Source organism: Chanodichthys erythropterus, chromosome 3 (assembly GCF_024489055.1).
Source record: "Chanodichthys erythropterus isolate Z2021 chromosome 3, ASM2448905v1, whole genome shotgun sequence".
In the NCBI taxonomy this organism is placed as follows: Eukaryota; Metazoa; Chordata; class Actinopteri; order Cypriniformes; family Xenocyprididae; genus Chanodichthys; species Chanodichthys erythropterus.
Genome location: NC_090223.1, coordinates 72,240,479 through 72,258,242, shown reverse-complemented (window position 1 = coordinate 72,258,242; position 17,764 = coordinate 72,240,479). Strand labels below are relative to the sequence as shown.

Sequence of the window (17,764 nt, the reverse complement as noted above, 5' to 3'; positions counted from 1 at the left end):
CACCTGCTGTTAACAAGCAGAATCACTGAAGGAAAAAGAAACAAGAAGAGAAAAAAGAAGAGACAAGCAGAAACAAAAGAACTACATCTGACTTCAGCCGCAGCCTTAGATTAAATCAGCTGAAGATAAAAGACATAAAATATTTTAAGATCTTAGCAAAGGATTAAAGAACTCCACAAACAGCATTACCAGCTTGACCATGGATCTTATTCTCATTAATAATCACAGAATAAAAATACTGCAAGTAGTACAAGTGCATCAAGATGTACAAACACACATTTTATGGAATGTCTGATATAAAATCTTTTTAGAGTGTCCCATTCACTACTCCGATCCAGGGAGGACTGAAGGATGGAATGATTATTACTGTATGTGGCCGAGTTTTGCCAGATGCCAACAGGTGAGTAACAGACTCATAAACTGATATGATTGTGCTTTATCTCATCAACCATAGTTTTACAATTACAGATTTACACTTTATGTAATTGCCATTTCTTAAAAAGTCAAAGTAACAAATGCAACATATTTTTTCCTACTGCAATGTATTTTGAAAATACAGTCACCATAAACTATATTCTTTTGTTATTTCTTATTCTAACACATTTTCTCTAGATTTGATGTGGACTTCTTGTATGGGTCTGATCATGTTCTGCACTTTAACCCTCGCTATGATGGAGGGTCTGGGCTCGTAGTGCACAACACCCTTCAGAAAGGTATCTGGGGCTCAGAGGAAAACAAGTCCCAAACTCCCTTCCCAAGAGGCCAGACATTTGCGCTGCAGATCTTCGTCACCCAGGGATCTTACAAGGTGCTTTTCTGTCAGATAATAGTTTGTTTTTAGTTAAATACTCTATCATCCATCACTACATGCCTTTTTTTACAATGAAAATTACTGTGTTTCTGGCTTTAGATAAGTACCAATGGGAAACCCTTTTCGGAGTTCGAGCACCATATGCCATTCTCTTGGGCGGACACATTCCGCATTGTTGGAAAGGTGGAACTGAGTTTAGTTGCCTTCCAGCGTGTTGCGGTGAGAACAAAAAAAAAAAAAAACACATTTTATTGTGAGGGACCATATAGGCCATAATTATTGAAATGTCTCTTATAAACATTAATGAAATGAAAAACATTGATCAACCTTAGTGAAATTCATTCATACGCATTACTGAAATGAGAAATATTTCCATTTAATTTGGCACGTTTATATCTTATCTTTTGTGTGTCCAATATAGACATTCATGGAACCTCTGTACAATGTTTAAAAAAAAAAAAAAACTCAGCCACGGATCCATCCATAGGCAGTAAAACACGCATTCACACCTTTAGACAACTTAGCATCTGTAAATCACTTATCTTTAGATTGTGAGGGAAAACAGATCTAAAGGAAAGACTTAAGGAAAAGTCTCAGCATCAGAAGTTTCCACTTCAAGCACTGGGAAAGACATATCTCTTTCCCTATTTTTACCTTTAGCGTACCACCAGTTTTCCTTGCATACCGGCACTTCCGACAAGTTGCATGTACAGAAGCCTGCCGTGCCCTCCCTTCTTAAAGGGTTAGTTCACCCAAAAATAAAAATTCTGTCATTTATTACTCACCCTCATGTCGTTCCACACCTGTAAGACCTTCATTAATCTTCAGAACACAAATTAAGATATTTTAGTTCAAATCCGATGGCTCCGTGGGGCCTCCATAGGGAGCAATGACATTTCCTCTCTCAAGATCCATTAATGTACTAAAACATATTTAAATCAGTTCATGTGAGTACAGTGGTTCAATATTAATATTATAAAGCGAGGAGAATATTTTTGGTGCGCCAAGCTGCTGAAATCACGTGACTTTGGCGCTCTGAACTCCGGATTCAACACACTGATTCATTTATGCTCCGAACCTTCCTGAAGCAGTGTTTTGAAATCGACCATCACTATATAAGACGTTATTTTGTTTTTTTGGCGCATCAAAAATATTCTCGGTTTATTATATTAATATTGAACCACTGTACTCACATGAACTGATTTAAATATGTTTTTAGTACATTAATGGATCTTGAGAGAGGAAATGTCATTGCTCTCTATGAAGGCCTCACGGAGCCATCGGATTTCAACCAAAATATCTTAATTTGTGTTCTGAAGATGAACGAAGGTCTTACGGGTGTGGAACGGCATGAGGGTTAGTAATTAATGACAGAATTTTCCCTTTCAGGAATACGTTTTGAACTGAGTATTGGGAGTATGGGAGCACCATTTTTCCACTTAAAACACTGGGGAAGACATATGTTTAACACAGGTTAGAATTCAGTTATATAAGAAACAAAGTAAATAATATAATTTTGAAATAATTATAATTCTAATAAAATGTTGAAAATATTAAACATAAAGCTGATTAAAGTCATTGCAGTGTGAAATAATGAAATAATAAATTGATAAAGTGACAAATTGCTTAAATGATATATTTAGTCTAAATTGAGACCGCACGTGACGTCATCGAGACGAGACGCGGGAGCAATGAGAGATACACACATTGCTGATCACGAGAGAGTGAGCAAAGATCAATCTGAGGCAAATATCAAAATAATCCTTTCTAATATTCAAATAATATTATGTATAATATGTTGTAGACCTGTTATCTAACTATATTGGGTTATTTTTAGAATGTTATTGTTGATATTGCCGCTGATGACTACTAATTGAGAACCCCTTGTAAAATCAGATGCGGGATGTTAAAAGTATATTAACCCCCCCCGGATTTGGTGAGTGTCTAATATTGTTCAATTTACTGAAAAAAATGAATGTTATATATGTTTATTGATGTCCTGAAGTGATTTATGTGTGTAATAGTTTCTGAAGGAGTGTGAGATGTAATATAATATTCAATTTAAGCACTTTAATAATATATTGCACATGATGACATATTCTTATATATTCATATATATGTTTTATATATGTTGAATATGAAAAAAAGGGTTTTTGAAAACTTTTTACATATAGATTAACGAATGTGTAGTATATATTGTGCTTTGTCCAAAGGAAATATTTTGTAAATACTTTCGAAACTTAAGATGCTGTTTGTATAAACAGGTCAGGTTTTTTCTGTGATTTCATTGAACACCGAGATGGCGAGCCTCCCAACCAACCTACGAGAGATACAGACAGAGAAGTCCCGTGCACACCCCTGGTTTGGTGCTTTCTGCTGATCAGGTGGAATCTATTTCATTGAGTACATTCCGATCTGTAGGATCTGTTTTTTTTTCTTCCCTTCATCGACTATTGACTGTTGAAATACAGCCTTCATCTACATCTACACTTAGAGACTTTTTGCACACACCAACATTTTTTTCTCATTTTGGCTGACAAAGGAACATTCAGACTGTTATATTGATTGAAGAGTTGAATTGTTTTCGAATTGTTCGAATTGTACTACTGTGATGTATTTTTTTTTCCTCATTTGTTTCAATTTGGGTTAATCTTTTCTATGAGTAAAATGTAAAAGTGTTGAACAAAAAAAAAACAAACTAATAACCCAAAGATAAGGAAAACTCTTATTAAACTAAAAATAGTGAAACTGAATATCTATAAACTAAATTAGAAACTAAACAACTGAAAGATAAACAATAACTATATAATAACTAGAAGCAAATAGTAAACAGAGCTCAAAGATATAAAAGACAACAAAAAAAAACAACAACAGGGCATTGAAAAGAAACAATCATTTCATTTGGTTTTATTTATTTTATTTAATTGTTATTGTGACTGTGTTACAATTGTTTTATTATTTTTTTGCTCAAACAAAATACAAAGACATTTTCAGTTATTATCTGTGTCCTCGTGTGTCCCGGTTACTTACCCTCCTGTAACGAACCTAGAATCTGGTCCAGCGTCAGGTGCTGAGAGCGACCTGTCCCTGTTACAGTAACTTCCATGTTACATATGCCAAACATACCCATATAATTTGACTCGCACATATTCCTCAACAGTTTTTTAGCATCCCTCCACCACTCTCCATCTCCTCACACTTGCCTGGTTACTTTCCTAACCAGAAATACAGGGGAAGTACTTTGGGTTCGGGCCAAATACCGAGCTCGGAGCCCTCTTGTGAAATGCTGTTTGACATTTATTACAAACACACTGTAACACCGTGTCTACACTGGACGTGAGTGGCGCGAGCTGACAAAAGAAAACTGAACCCATTACAATCAGTCATGCTGTCTACACTGGATGTGATGTGACAATAAATCCCCGATAGTAAACTGATGCCTCGCTCTTTTTTTGACATAGTCCAAACACTCACATTAAGACACATTGTTGAACTGACAAGAAGGACAAATGAATTTGAAACATTTGGTTTGTTGCTTCCAGTGTAAGAACCTCAAGATTAAAGGGGGGGTATATCACACACAGTTTCTGCCAATCTCATGTTAATCTTGAGTACATGTAGAGTAACAATGCATCCTTCATATCTCTTATCATATTTATGAATATAGATGCGCTAAAACCGAGTCTTTCCGAGATCCTGGAGGCGTGTCTGCCGTTAGTGCTGTGGGCAGAGCTAACGAGTCACGAGCGCTCACAGCTTCTGCGAGATGTCTGTTAGCTGCAACATCATTATAATACAAAAGATGGACAAACCATTCATCACCGAAATGCCGGGAACAAACAAACATACGTGCACAAATCCGTTGCTGCCCTGGCAAAACAAACTTCATCCTCTGTTCCCTTAACGCTGAGTTCTTTGGGAAGCTGAAAAAGGTAATCTTTCCCTCACAACCAAAAACACACTCCTTTGGTGACAGGAGCTGCGTCTCATTTCGGACGCTTCGTCCTCCGGAGGTCACACTTGAAGGCTGCATATGTCATCAAGGATGTCTTATTTAAGAAAAGTAACAGTAATAAAATTGACTGATATTCATTGTGAGGTGTAAAATATTGTAATTTCTTTCTTACGTTGCAATCTAATGGTTATTTTTCTTAAATGAGACCGCTGATGTATGCAGCCCCTGAATTGGGACACAGCCATTGTTGAAAAATCTCCCGGATTCTGTATCCCGAACGAAACCCGTTGATGGGCGTGATCTTGCTCTTGCTCTGGGTGATATGTGTGTGTGTGCGCGCTTATCATGGAGAAGTGCCTGTGCAAGGAATTCCTCTATCTTTTGACGTCATACAGGACACACTTGAAAAAATCTCTCTCAATTTTTTACCGAAACCAGAAGTAGTGGATTTGGCACAGAAATACTCCATCATATGTCCAACTCGTGTTTTGAAACTTTGGTCATGTTTAGCATGAGAATCCAACTCTTCAACAGTGTAAATAAGTCAGAATGCATGAAATAGCATTATACCTCCCCTTTAAAAACAAATGTACTTACCTGCGTTTTTCTCCTTTTGTTCACAGCCGCCTCATGCTGCATGTTCAGGATCTTTTGTAAGTCATCGGAAATGTTTTACAGACTATATAAATCTCTAATATTAACTCTGGGTGACATAAATCATCATAAGACAACGAGGAATGCTTGTGGTTTAAACCAGCACTAGTACTGGTAGTAAAAAACATTTATTTTATCAGTGCACTACAGTGAAACTATACAATGATTTCTTTAAGGATTATTCAAAGTGGATTTGACTTAAAGTTTGGAAAGGGATTAAATAGTTAATATTCTATACACATATAAATATTAATATAAATATCTTTAATTATTTTGACAAACAATCAGATGGTCCCGTACAAAAGCGTCATCCCTGGTGGACTTCAGCCTGGCAAAGTCATCATCATCCACGGAGTCATCAGTCCCCAAGCAAATAGGTTTGACAATGTCACTTCTCTGGCATATAATCCCAGTCCACACTTGAGATCGTGCGATAATCACAGTGACCTCAGATCACTCTGTGACACTCAAAATGTTGAGCAGGTTGAGAGGATAACATTCAAATAACGTTCAAATAACATTCCACTTCCTGTTTCTCAACAAAATGTGGATACTGCAGGATTTGTTAGGAAACCGTTTGTGCTGTACAGTTGTGTTCTGTGCTCAGCGTGGAACTGTTAACATATTCTTGAATGTTGAATTGTCAACACAACTGAAAAATTTGAGAGAACATCACATAAATTGACTTCATAAATAGATGTTGATTTTCCTAAAAGGTTTTTGTTTGAACTCACTATTATGGGGATCAGTGTTCCCTTTGGTTGGGCACTTGGAACTTTGGTTTCAAAGAAAGATGTAACAAGCAGGTTGCTTTTAAAAGTGAATTGATATAATTCTTCCATATTTGTGATAATATTTTGTAATTGATCATGCTTGAGTCACACTTGAGACTTAAACATTCAGCATACAAAACACAACCACGGTAACAATTACATTTTATTTAAAGTAAATTATCAAGTACTCCCTCCAGTTATTTTTAATAACTAAAAATGTAGTGTAAGTGAACTATACTAACTAAGCATTTGTCAGTACAACATACTTTGTATGTTTACATATTCTGGGAGGTTCGTTGATTAGGATAAATCTGCTGTTTTAAAATGGTTGTAATTAGGGGCCAAGCACCGAAGGTGTGGAGGCACCTATTGTTATTGTTGGCGTTCTTTTTTTTTTATTTTTTTTTTTATTATTCTTCTTCTTCCGCTCTTGAAGTCTATGGCAACCCATAGAACCATTTGCGGGAAAGTTGTGAAATTTTGCACACAGTTAGAGGACAGTCTGAACTATGTCCATAGCAAATTTGGAGTCTCTAACTCATTCCCTCTAGTGCCACCAGCTGTCCAAAGTTGCACTTATATTTATGTTAATAACTTTTGAACCATAAGGGCTAGAAACAAAATTTGAATTTTGAAAACTTTTTTCCTCTGATTCCTTGGCTCAAGCCGAATCGATTGCACCCTATGACGTCATTTTCCGTCATGAAAATTTTTCCGCCATTTTGAATTTTCTGAAAAACATACTTTTTCGAACTCCTCCTAGGCCGTTACTCCGATTTTCACGAAAATTGAACCAGATCATCTTCAGACTATGCTGACAAAAAGTTATGGAATTCAAGTCGATTCCTCAAACCGTTTTCAAAAAACTCGCAAACGAATTGTACCTAGTGCTTGCGAAAACAGAAGTGAGGCTGTATCTCCGCAATGCTTTATCGTATTCAGACCAAACTTGGTACCTGTCATCACAAGCATGACCTGAGGTACCATGCAGTGTTTCGGCGCAGCGCCACCTACTGGTGCAGAGATATGAAAAATGGTCATTTTTGCTTATAACTTTTGATGGGTTTCTTCAAAAATCATAAATGTGGTCTCGTTAGATTCGGGGCATCATGCAGAGTCGAATGATATCCAATTTTCCCATATCGGACATTTTGGCTGTCGGCCATTTTGAATTTTGTGCTAAAATGCTGTATTTTATGAACGCAATAGCGTATCGTTATGAAACTTGGTATGGGTCATCAGCACAATGCCCTGAAGCAGCCTAAGAAGTTTCGGACCAGCGCCACCTTGCTAATAACTTTTGACTATATTAACCGATTGTAATGAAACTGGTCTCAGTAGATTCCTTGGGTCATGCTGAGAACATTGATATCAAATTTGCCATAGTCAGCTGAACTTCCTGTCCGCCATATTGTTTTTCTTTAAAAACCCACTTTTTCGAACTCCTCCTAGACCGTTGCTCCGATTTTCACCAAAATTGAACCGTATCATCTTCAGACCGTGCCGACAAAAAGTTATGGATTTCAAGTCAATAAGTCAAACCGTTTTCGTATGCCGGAGCAAAGAATTTGAGATATGATGCAAAAATTACTCTTGAAGCTGTATCTCTACAATGCTTTGACATATTGACACCAAACTTTGCAAATGTCATTGTCACCTCACTCTGACCATACCACATTAATTTGGTCACAGCGCCACCTATTGGCCGAAAGTGATGAACCAGTAAATCATAATTTTTGATCATTTTTCAGCTCTTTTGCCTAAAATCATCTTAATAGGTCTTTAATTGTTCACGGCCGTGTTGGCTGGCTTTTTGTGCCGCTTTTGTGCTTGGCCCCGTAATTGCTGCTTGCAGCTATATTATTCTTTATTACTGTTGGAGTGTCATAATGACAATTTACCTGATCACTATATGCAGTATATATATATATATAATTCTCTTCTCATTTTCTTTGTTCAACAGAGTAGTGATTAGTATACGGCACAAACATGGAATTGCGTTTGCCTACAGTCCTCGTTTTGATGAGAATGTGGTTGTGCGCAACACTTATCAGGATGGGAAGTGGGGTGCAGAGGAACGATCTGAGCTCTTGCCATATAAAAGAGGAGCACTGATGCAGGTAGGTGTAAGCTACATGTAGCCTACAGCTTTATGATGCCTGTTAAAGTGGACAATATAGAAATATGACTGTAAATACAATGGACAATGACTGTACAGTTTCACATATTTGTCATTGTGCATTTCAGGTCACCATTTTTTGCAGCCATCATCAATACGAAGTGTTTGTTAATGGTGAAAAAACTCACACTTACAAGCATCGTTACACTAAACTGGAGGAGATTGATGTTTTAGACATCCGTGGAGACATGCAGCTGACCTTTGTGCAGCCCTGAAAAAGATTTTATCCAGATCTATGACGAATACATGTTCAAAACATGCACCAATCTATATAAACCTAAATGCAAAAAAAGATATATTAATCAGTGCATTCTGATGCAAAGATGTTTTGCTTGCCTGCCTATTAATCTGAGACCCATGTGATTGTCCACAGCTTCAGTAATAATTATTTAAAATGAATAAACACAGGCTTGTTCTGCATGAGTGTGTCCTCTTTTATTTGTGCAAATAAAATATGGCTATAAACATAATTTGACAAACACAAATTTGCAAAGCAAACAAACATTTAAAATAAACATAGTCACATCCCAACAGAAATACTCCTGATCACTAGGGGACAGTGTTGAGCTGGAAACATTACAGAACAGCTACCTCTAATGGCCACAATAAATCCCTGAAACAAATGCTGCCTCCCAAATCGCCTACTTGTACTTCGGCCTAAAAGTATGTACTCTTTTTGTGAAGAAAAAATCCATACTTTCGAGTGTGTAGCAGAAGAGCATGCAATCTTTGGGACAAACTACTAATGGAGAGCTCTGTCACTCACTGCATCCTGTCAATCATCATGTCACATTTAAAATCTTCCACATTAAATTTGATTTAATTTCCTACCCTTTTAGAGTTTAACGTTGGTCTGCCATTTCATGCGGACCCTTATGGAACAAAATATATGGGAATATTTTGAAAAGTATAATGCAGTATATTACATTATACATTTCCATATGTCTGAGAAACTAGTGCTTATATTTTTCAATATACTGCAATATATGCATTGACCATGTATGGCTATTGATACATAGAAAATATTTAGAAATGAAGACAAAAATAGCATTACATGTAATATTAATATATAATATTATAATATGTAAAGTGTTATCCATTATTGTGTACATATATATTGCACATACATGTTCCCATATGAATGTTACAGCAGATTTCTAGTTCCCAGCATGCTTTGTTTCTGACTGTTAAAGGAGGATAAATGTTAAAATGAAGTGTTATTTCATGTGTTTTGCTCAATATTATAAATATAGTAGGATATGTTCTATAATTTTGGAATTTAAAAGGTTTTCTTGTATGTGTCAGTAATGTGTCAATGAAACATTGTATCAAAACAATCAACACTCCCCAGAGGCAAAAGCCTTCACGTGACACCTTTAATAATGGTCTTATTCATTTCACATCCACCTGATGTCTGGTGGAAAATTACCAGCAAATATGCTCAGTGTCCATGTTAACTTCTCAGACATTTCTGACCCTTATAGTCATGTAGGTCAAGAGGCCTCAAAACGCTTCTAGCTTTTATAGTAAGCAAATTAATTCTACAATTGTTTTCTATAGGATAGATAAAATACTCCATCAATACCAAAGACCGTCTGCCTCTCTTTATTTAGACAGAGGCACCTGGAAGGCTATACTAAAGTGTTGCTATATTAATAAATAGGATTACATTATTCATGATTTGAACAGTAACATTACAAAATTAAATTTAATGCAAAGACCCATGTGACTCTAAAAGTCCTGTTCACACACAGCATTGGCTGTTTCTCAATTCCAAGAACACAGAGAACAGACTTGCGTTATCGTGGAGACCGGTCTCGCCAGGCGACCTTGTAAAAACCATAGATATACATAATAAAAGCTAGATGTCTCTATCGCCATCATCGGCGGCCATCTTGTCACAGGCCAGCTTTCTGGTGAGCTCTGTTGTACCTGATGTAAGGCGAGTGATCTGCCCGAACACAAATACTCTTATCTCGCTGAAATCTTGATGGATTTACAAATGGGTTTTTTTCTTACAAACGTTATTAATGTGGCTATAATTCTGGATGCTTGAACATGTGGAAATTGCATCTTTTCTTTTCGAAAAACGACTTAATCCTGCAGCATAGTTGTGTATCACAGTTACTTGCGCAAGTTATCAAGGCTGAGACCACAATCGAGCTGTTCAATAATATAGGTTTTACTGACACCAATAATGATTTTATGACAGCTAATCTTTTGTCTAAATTACAATCTTTGTGGATGTGGTTGTAGTTATTAGATGGCTAATAACAAGAAGCTTTGAGTGAGAACTAGTAGTTACAGTTTAGCTGCTACCCAGCAACTTTACATCAGTGGGAGAGGCAGAATTGCTCTTTGGTTGGTTTGGTTTGTTAAAAACATCTTACATTATGATACAGGAAATTGCTGGCTTTATAGGAGAAGATGCCAGACTTTTGTGCAGCCTACGGATGCTCCAATCACCGTAGTCTCAAAATGAGAGCCTGTGGGATTACCTTTCACCTGTAAGATATGACAATATTATGATTATATTTGGGATAATCGTTAGTTACTTAGTGGATGTATGTACAATACAGGTCCTGTTACACAGGAACAGCAGGGCTATGACATAATAGTATTACAAGATTGTTGTTGACCTAAACCTTTTTACAAGTTTGTTTACACGCAGAATGTCTTTTGGACACTTTTTTTTTTTTTTTTTTTGGAACAGTGCAATGTCGAGGGGAAAAGCCTATGGCCCAACCCTGAAGAAGTTAAAATAAACATGTAATAATTCAAATTATTTTATTATAATAGTAATGTAAAATGTAATGTTCATATTGTAAAATTGTGTGTGTGTATATATATATATATATATATATATATATATATTATATCTCATGTTACCATTCTGTACACTGAGTTTTAGTAGCCTATATTGATTTAACATAAATACCTTGTGCGTGTGTATATTCATTGCACCTATCTGTTCTGTTCAGTGTTATTTTCATATGGAAGTCCATGGTTATAATTATTCATAAGTGTGCAGTGTCATAAGTACATCTCTGACGTTTATAACAAACCAAACAGTTTGAAAATCGGTAGAAAATTGAGCAAGTTGTGGTTATTTAAAAAGTACATGCACCATTAAAACACAATGTTACGAGTGAGCGAGCTGACTGTGACAAGATGGCCGCCAGGTGCGGACGTCGACCTCCATTGGCCAGCAGTGCAGATGACACATCTAGCCTTTATTATGTATATCTATGGCTGTATTTATGAGTGAATCATTGAATCAATTACTTTCACGAACGATTCGTTCAAAGCTGCAGATTCGTTCACGAAACAGTACTGTGTGTTGTAGTTCTGCCATGGCTTACATTGGAACTACTATTTTTTTTATTGCAAAATAGAGCAAATACTAAAAATACTGTGAAGAACATCACTTTTTGTTTGTTGAATTGTTGTAAAATGTCACCTTTGCAGTTATATACATATTGCATTATTGCTCATATAATATTAAAATCATTACAAGATTAAAAACAAGAACTCACAAAAGGTGTTTTGTATCATGAGTTTAAATCTTAAATTGATCTCTATGCACGCTCTGTGCCAGACTATTTTTGTTCTTCATGCTATTAAGTGCTAAATCTACAGGTACTGTCGAGAATATCAGTAATGTAGCACGATTTGCCAAGGCAGGCAACCTTTAGGCACCCGTATGCATGCTGCTTATGTGGAAATGTATGCAGTCATTTTTGAGATGTGGTATTTTGGTTGGATGTCATGTATTTACGGCATTGTGCTTTTTAGAAATACATTCTTGGTTTATAATGATATTTTAAGTTGGGGAAGAATTAAATGAATGGCAAAATTCTGCATTTTGTTCACGTACCCCCTCCGTCACTTCACATACCCCCAGGGATACACGTACTCACATGTTCTCACAAGGGTCCTCCATTCTGAACTTGTATGCCATGCATAGCATATTGTGGATAGAAATTACAGCTAAGTTACTGGTATGATAATTGTGTATTGTAATGTATTGCTAATCAATATATTGTCACTTTCCAGGAAACAGAGGTATATAAAGGTTTCTCCACAGCTGAGGAGCAGATGATCTGCAGCTTGGGCATCAGCTGTGAAGGTTCAAGCCGGTAGTCCCTTGTCCTACCAACAACCTGCAAAAGCAAAGCAAAACCTTTCCTTCCATGCTGCCCCACCATGTCCATCTGTGCCTCTTCATAATTACCACCTACAGCCATCCAGTTGCATGTTTGTCTTTACTGAACAACAGCTTCTACACCATAGGAGTCTGGAGGTCACCTGGAACAAGGCGCAAAAATATTAATGTGCCACCAGAGATCAGAGTTCATGCATTGGATGGCATGAGCTAAGGAGGCATAGATTGATAGCCTCACGTTTCCAGGAGATCTGCCACGTTCGTTCGAGAGAACACTGAAGCAGGTCTGGCTGAACGGATACTGCAAGGGATCCGTCAGATAGCAGCTATGAGGAGGGGGCTTGAATTGGAGGCAGATGCGATCTGGGAGTTTTGCCAAATTAAAAGGGTCAACCACTACCCCTGTGCATTGGTAATTCACCCTGACGCTCCTTGGCTGGGGTCGTCTCCAGACAGGTTTGGGTTAATTGAGATTAAATGCCCAAATGTCAAAAGCTACATTGACTGCCTATACCTAAATATGAAGTCAGGTAAGATGGAGCTAAAAGAAACACTTGCAAGTACAGGGGCAGATGCTCATCACAGGAATGAACTGGTGTGATTTTGTAGTTTCAGCCCAAGATGGCATTCTCATCCATCCAAAGAATATATAGAGACACTGGTGTTTTGAAAGTCATCAGAGAAAAAGCAGACCGTTTTTATTTCTATGTGTACTTACAGAAATGTCTGTGTAACACAGTTCGTAAATACGGGAAGAAGGACGCGAAAAAACCCTCGCGGACGTCTGCCGGCCACACAAACATAATAAAACATAAAATAAAGTAAAAAAAACCCAACTTATTTCAAAACAGATTTAAAGTTAAAACACTTCTTATTTGTTTCTCTTGCTTGGCTTCCTCCTCCTCTTGTTCCTCTTTTTCTTTCTTTCCAATGATGAATCTTAAGAGGGAATCCCATTTGCTATTCTGTATTATAAGAAAATACAGAACACCCGGAAATGTGCTCACCGTTTACTCAACTTTTACCCTCATGCCATCTGAGATGTCATGACGACTTTCCTTCTTAAGATGAACACAAAAAGGATTTTAGGAAAAAAATAAATCATCTGGGAACGCTTTATAATGCAAGCTCACGTGTTCCTAAAAGTCAAAGCATCAAACAGCACAAACAGCAATAACTACAGTAATGCATACGACCCTAATGGATGAATCGATGTCTTCTGAAGTGAAACGATACGTATTTGTAAGAAAAATACCAAATATTTGAATATTTTTAAAACTTTCGACCAGCTGTCTCCTGCGCGTGCATGCGAGGGTTGAGAGTTCATGCTTGACGTAACTTGAAGTGTGACGTAAGCGTGCCGAGAAACTCACGCAGATGTTGGATGCCGTCAGTTTTTTTTTTTTTTTTTTTTTTAGTAATGCTCACAACAAAATACACAGAATAACAGATAATGAGAATGAGAAACAAACAAGACAGAATAACAGAGACGGCAGTTCTCGCGCGAGTTTCACACGAATCTCCCACGAGAACGTCATGAAAGCTTCACGCTGCTTCATCGAACCGTATCGAACGCGAAGTCGACTCTCATGCAGGCGCTGGTGACAGTTGGTCAGAAGCGAAAAGATGAATAGCCTAAACCATGAGAAAATTTCTGGGTGCACTGTATTTTCTTATAATAGAGAACAGCAACGGGATTCCTTCTTAAGATTCATCAGCTGAGAAACAAGAGCAGGAGGAAGCCAAGCAAGAAATAACAACAACCAAAAAACGGACAAAACTTGCTACTTTCTGTCAGGACTTTAGAGTTTGAAATGAAAAGTTGATTTAAAAAAATGAATAATAAGTGTTGTAGACCTGTTTTTAATAAAGTTGTTTTTCAAATAAAGGTTTCAGAGTCAGTGATATCAGATTGTTTGCATTTTTTTAATTACTTACCCTGTAACTACATGAAACAAGAGCGTAACAAGCTCCGCTTTAATTTACAGCCCGTAATGTCATACTTACCCCGTAGTTATATGTCATAAGTACCCCTTAGTTAAAAATATTTACAGTATAAATAATTTGTTATTTTCCTGGTTGTTACCCCTTTATTCCCAATACTTTACATATTGTTCCCCTATACTTACACATACTTACTGTATAGTTACACTATAATTGTAGAAAGTTATGCTGTAAATTCGTTGTAATTACACAGTACTTTCCGGGCTGTAATCTAAAGCGTTACCTATTATTTCATGACCGTGCCTGCCTTTTTTATTATGTTTGTCAAAATACAAGTCATATTAGAGGCAATTTGCAAAGTGACAATGTCCCAGCTTTAGTTGAGTCTCTGTCAAGCAAAAATGGAAGAGGTTTTGTCATGGAACAAATTACATTCCATCTCAAGTTGCACGACAATTCAATATACTTCATTCAAATCCAACAATACTGAAACAAACGATGACTAAGGCAGATGTCTCAAATAGGGTGGACAAACTTGTCAATGACTGGTTAGGAGTTTATCCTCTTGCCAATGCACAGAAGCAGGAAGGTCTTGTTGTGTTGGGATGCTCTCGAGAAAAAGTCTTAGTTCACAAGGATAAGGTCCTAATGCTCCCAGTCTGTGATCTCTCTGAAGAAGATGAGTACTCTGCAGAGATATATGACAGAGCCATTGTAAATGGACAACTGTTAACTACAGAGAAATACGGAAAGGAGCACAAACACAACAGTTTTACAGTCCATCTAAGAAATGGCTGCATTGGAAAGATTGAGTCAATTGTAGATATCATACATGATCACAAAAACAATCCACTGATCCAAGTTCAGCTTTTACAAACTGCAACTGCTGGTTTTGTGTCTGAGGACTCTCCATCCCACATAAAAGAAGTGGTGCCAACTGCAACAGTGATGATTGTGAAACCTCTGGAAATTGTCCGCAAGGTTGTGCACATAAGCTTCAAAAAACATGCTATGTTGCATTACAACCAAACAACATAGAGCTGGACTGATGATTTTGCATGTACATAATAATAAATAATAATAATGTGTATAATTTCTAAATTTAAATGATAATAAAATGATGATACTGATAATAATTGTGCTGATAATAAAGATGATACTTTACAAATTATTTTAATTACCTTGATTGTATTTATTAATAGAATTAATACAAATTGTAATGACCTTGTGCAAACATTGTCAGCACAGTATATGCCAACTTTAATTAAAAAATGAACTGTTTAAAACTTTGTGTTAAATTATTTTTCAACCCTCCAAAAGGAGACGAAATTGCAGCCAAGAGAGTGTCTGAGATGACACCATCCACAACACGAGGTTAGTAATAATTTTGGTGATGTTGACTGGTTTGAATTATTTATTATTTTCTTAATGATGTAATGTGTTTTAAAGCTATTGCTATTAAGATTAATCGTATTTATGAAATTCTTCTAACATACACTTACAGTGTGTGGTAATGCAGCTGAAAAATCATGATCGTAGGTGTACACCGTTGTGTGCTATAAATGAATGATAATAATAAAAGGCTGTTAAATTGAGATTTTAGCAGACATCAAAAGACCGGTCACCCAGGAGGAGAAAGAATGGGCACAGGCATCCTTATTGCAGCTTGGGCATTTTACTGGGATGGGGTGGATTTAAAGTCCAGAGTTTAAAGGTGCCCTAGAACATTCTTTCACAAGATGTAATATAAGTCTAAGGTGTCCCCTGAATGTGTCTGTGAAGTTTCAGCTCAAAATACCCCATAGATTTTTTTTAATTCAATTTTTTAACTGCCTATTTTGAGGCTTAATTAGAAATGCGCCGATTGTGTCCCCTTTAAATGCTCGCACTCCCTGCCCCCGAGCTCGCAAATCTATAATACATTGCATAAAGTTCATGTCAGATCATGTCAGTTATTATTGCTCCATTTGCCATTTTTCACTATTGTCCTTGCTTCCTTACCTGCATAAAGTCTGATGATTCAGCTGTGCTGCTCCAGACGTTAATACTGGCTTGTCTAATGCCTTGAACATGAGCTGGCATATGCAAATATTGGAGGCGAACATATTAATGATCCTGACTGTTGCGTCACAGTCAGTGTTATGTTGAGATTCGCCTGTTCTTCGGAGGTCTTTTGCACAAATGAAATTTACATAAGAAGAATGAAACAATGGAGTTTGAAACTCACTGTATGTCTTTTCCATGTACTGAACTCTTGTTATTTAACTATGCCGAGGTAAATTCAATTTTTGAATCAAGGGCACCTTTAAGTCCAGAGTTGCCCTCAAAGCTATCAGAAACATCACATTTACACTACATTAAATCAATGACAGTTCAACAAGGGTATTGTTATCCAATGCTTAATAGTTTTGCTCAATGTCATGTTTCATCATTTTTTCAATTTCTTTTTCTTTTTTTTTGCAAATGCATTAAGATTGAATGTTTTATGCTGAAAGTGTTGTTGTGAACATGAGATTATGAGTGGTGTTTTTAAAAACTGTTTTGGTTAATTATTTGCAGACGCACCATTGTTTGAAGCCTTCTATATTTGTGACTGTGGAGACACTAATTGTTTATTGAAAACGTCTCAGGTATGAATTTTTTTGCAAATAGTAAATATTTGTAAGTGATTTGATCTCATGATTGTTTTATTGATTTGTAGGGGAGTTTGTCAGCCACTGTTTTCTTTTATCTCTGTGTCTTTGATGTACTGATTTTGCTTATTCTTGGTTAATTAGACTTCGCATCCAGCAGGACTTGTATTTTATTTTATTTTTTTTTTTTTTTTTGGTGTGTGTATTTTTGTATTGTATTGTTTTTTTGTTTTTTTTTTGGTTTGTTTATTATTGCATCTATACTTGTGGGGTTCTCTCCCTTCTTAGTATTATTGGGCAGTGTGCAATAATTTCCATCATGATTATCACCATATTGTGCTGTTTGCAGTGTATCACGTTGAAGGAGATTGAACAGTTTCTGGTTTGACTATTTATATGTGAAGTATTGTGTGCAGTGGGGTTTTATTTGAACATGTATGGGGGTTAAATTGCCTTGCCCATGTGTCTTTCATTATGACATTTTAATGCGTCCTGTTTTGGAGTAAAACCCAGTATTAATTGACAAATATTGAGTAATCAGAAATAAAGTGTTATGTATTACACCAGCACCCATCTCTGTCCTTTAATTAGGATATATATAGTAGAATTTCTGTATTGGCCTACAGTGCATCTAGATATTAATGTAATGG

The 17,764-nt window shown here is 36.5% G+C and overlaps 1 protein-coding gene across 1 annotated transcript; it reads left to right on the top strand.

The window, feature by feature from the left end:
* Window positions 1-1,024: 1,024 nt before the first annotated feature.
* Window positions 1,025-8,739, top strand: LOC137007529 (galectin-5-like). The gene is made up of 5 exons (XM_067369073.1): window positions 1,025-1,030; window positions 5,390-5,419; window positions 5,709-5,797; window positions 8,157-8,313; window positions 8,441-8,739. The coding sequence occupies exons 3-5, from the start codon at window positions 5,709-5,711 to the stop codon at window positions 8,585-8,587; spliced, it is 393 nt and encodes a 130-aa protein (XP_067225174.1). The 5' UTR covers window positions 1,025-1,030; window positions 5,390-5,419; the 3' UTR covers window positions 8,588-8,739.
* The last annotated feature ends 9,025 nt before the right edge of the window (window positions 8,740-17,764 follow it).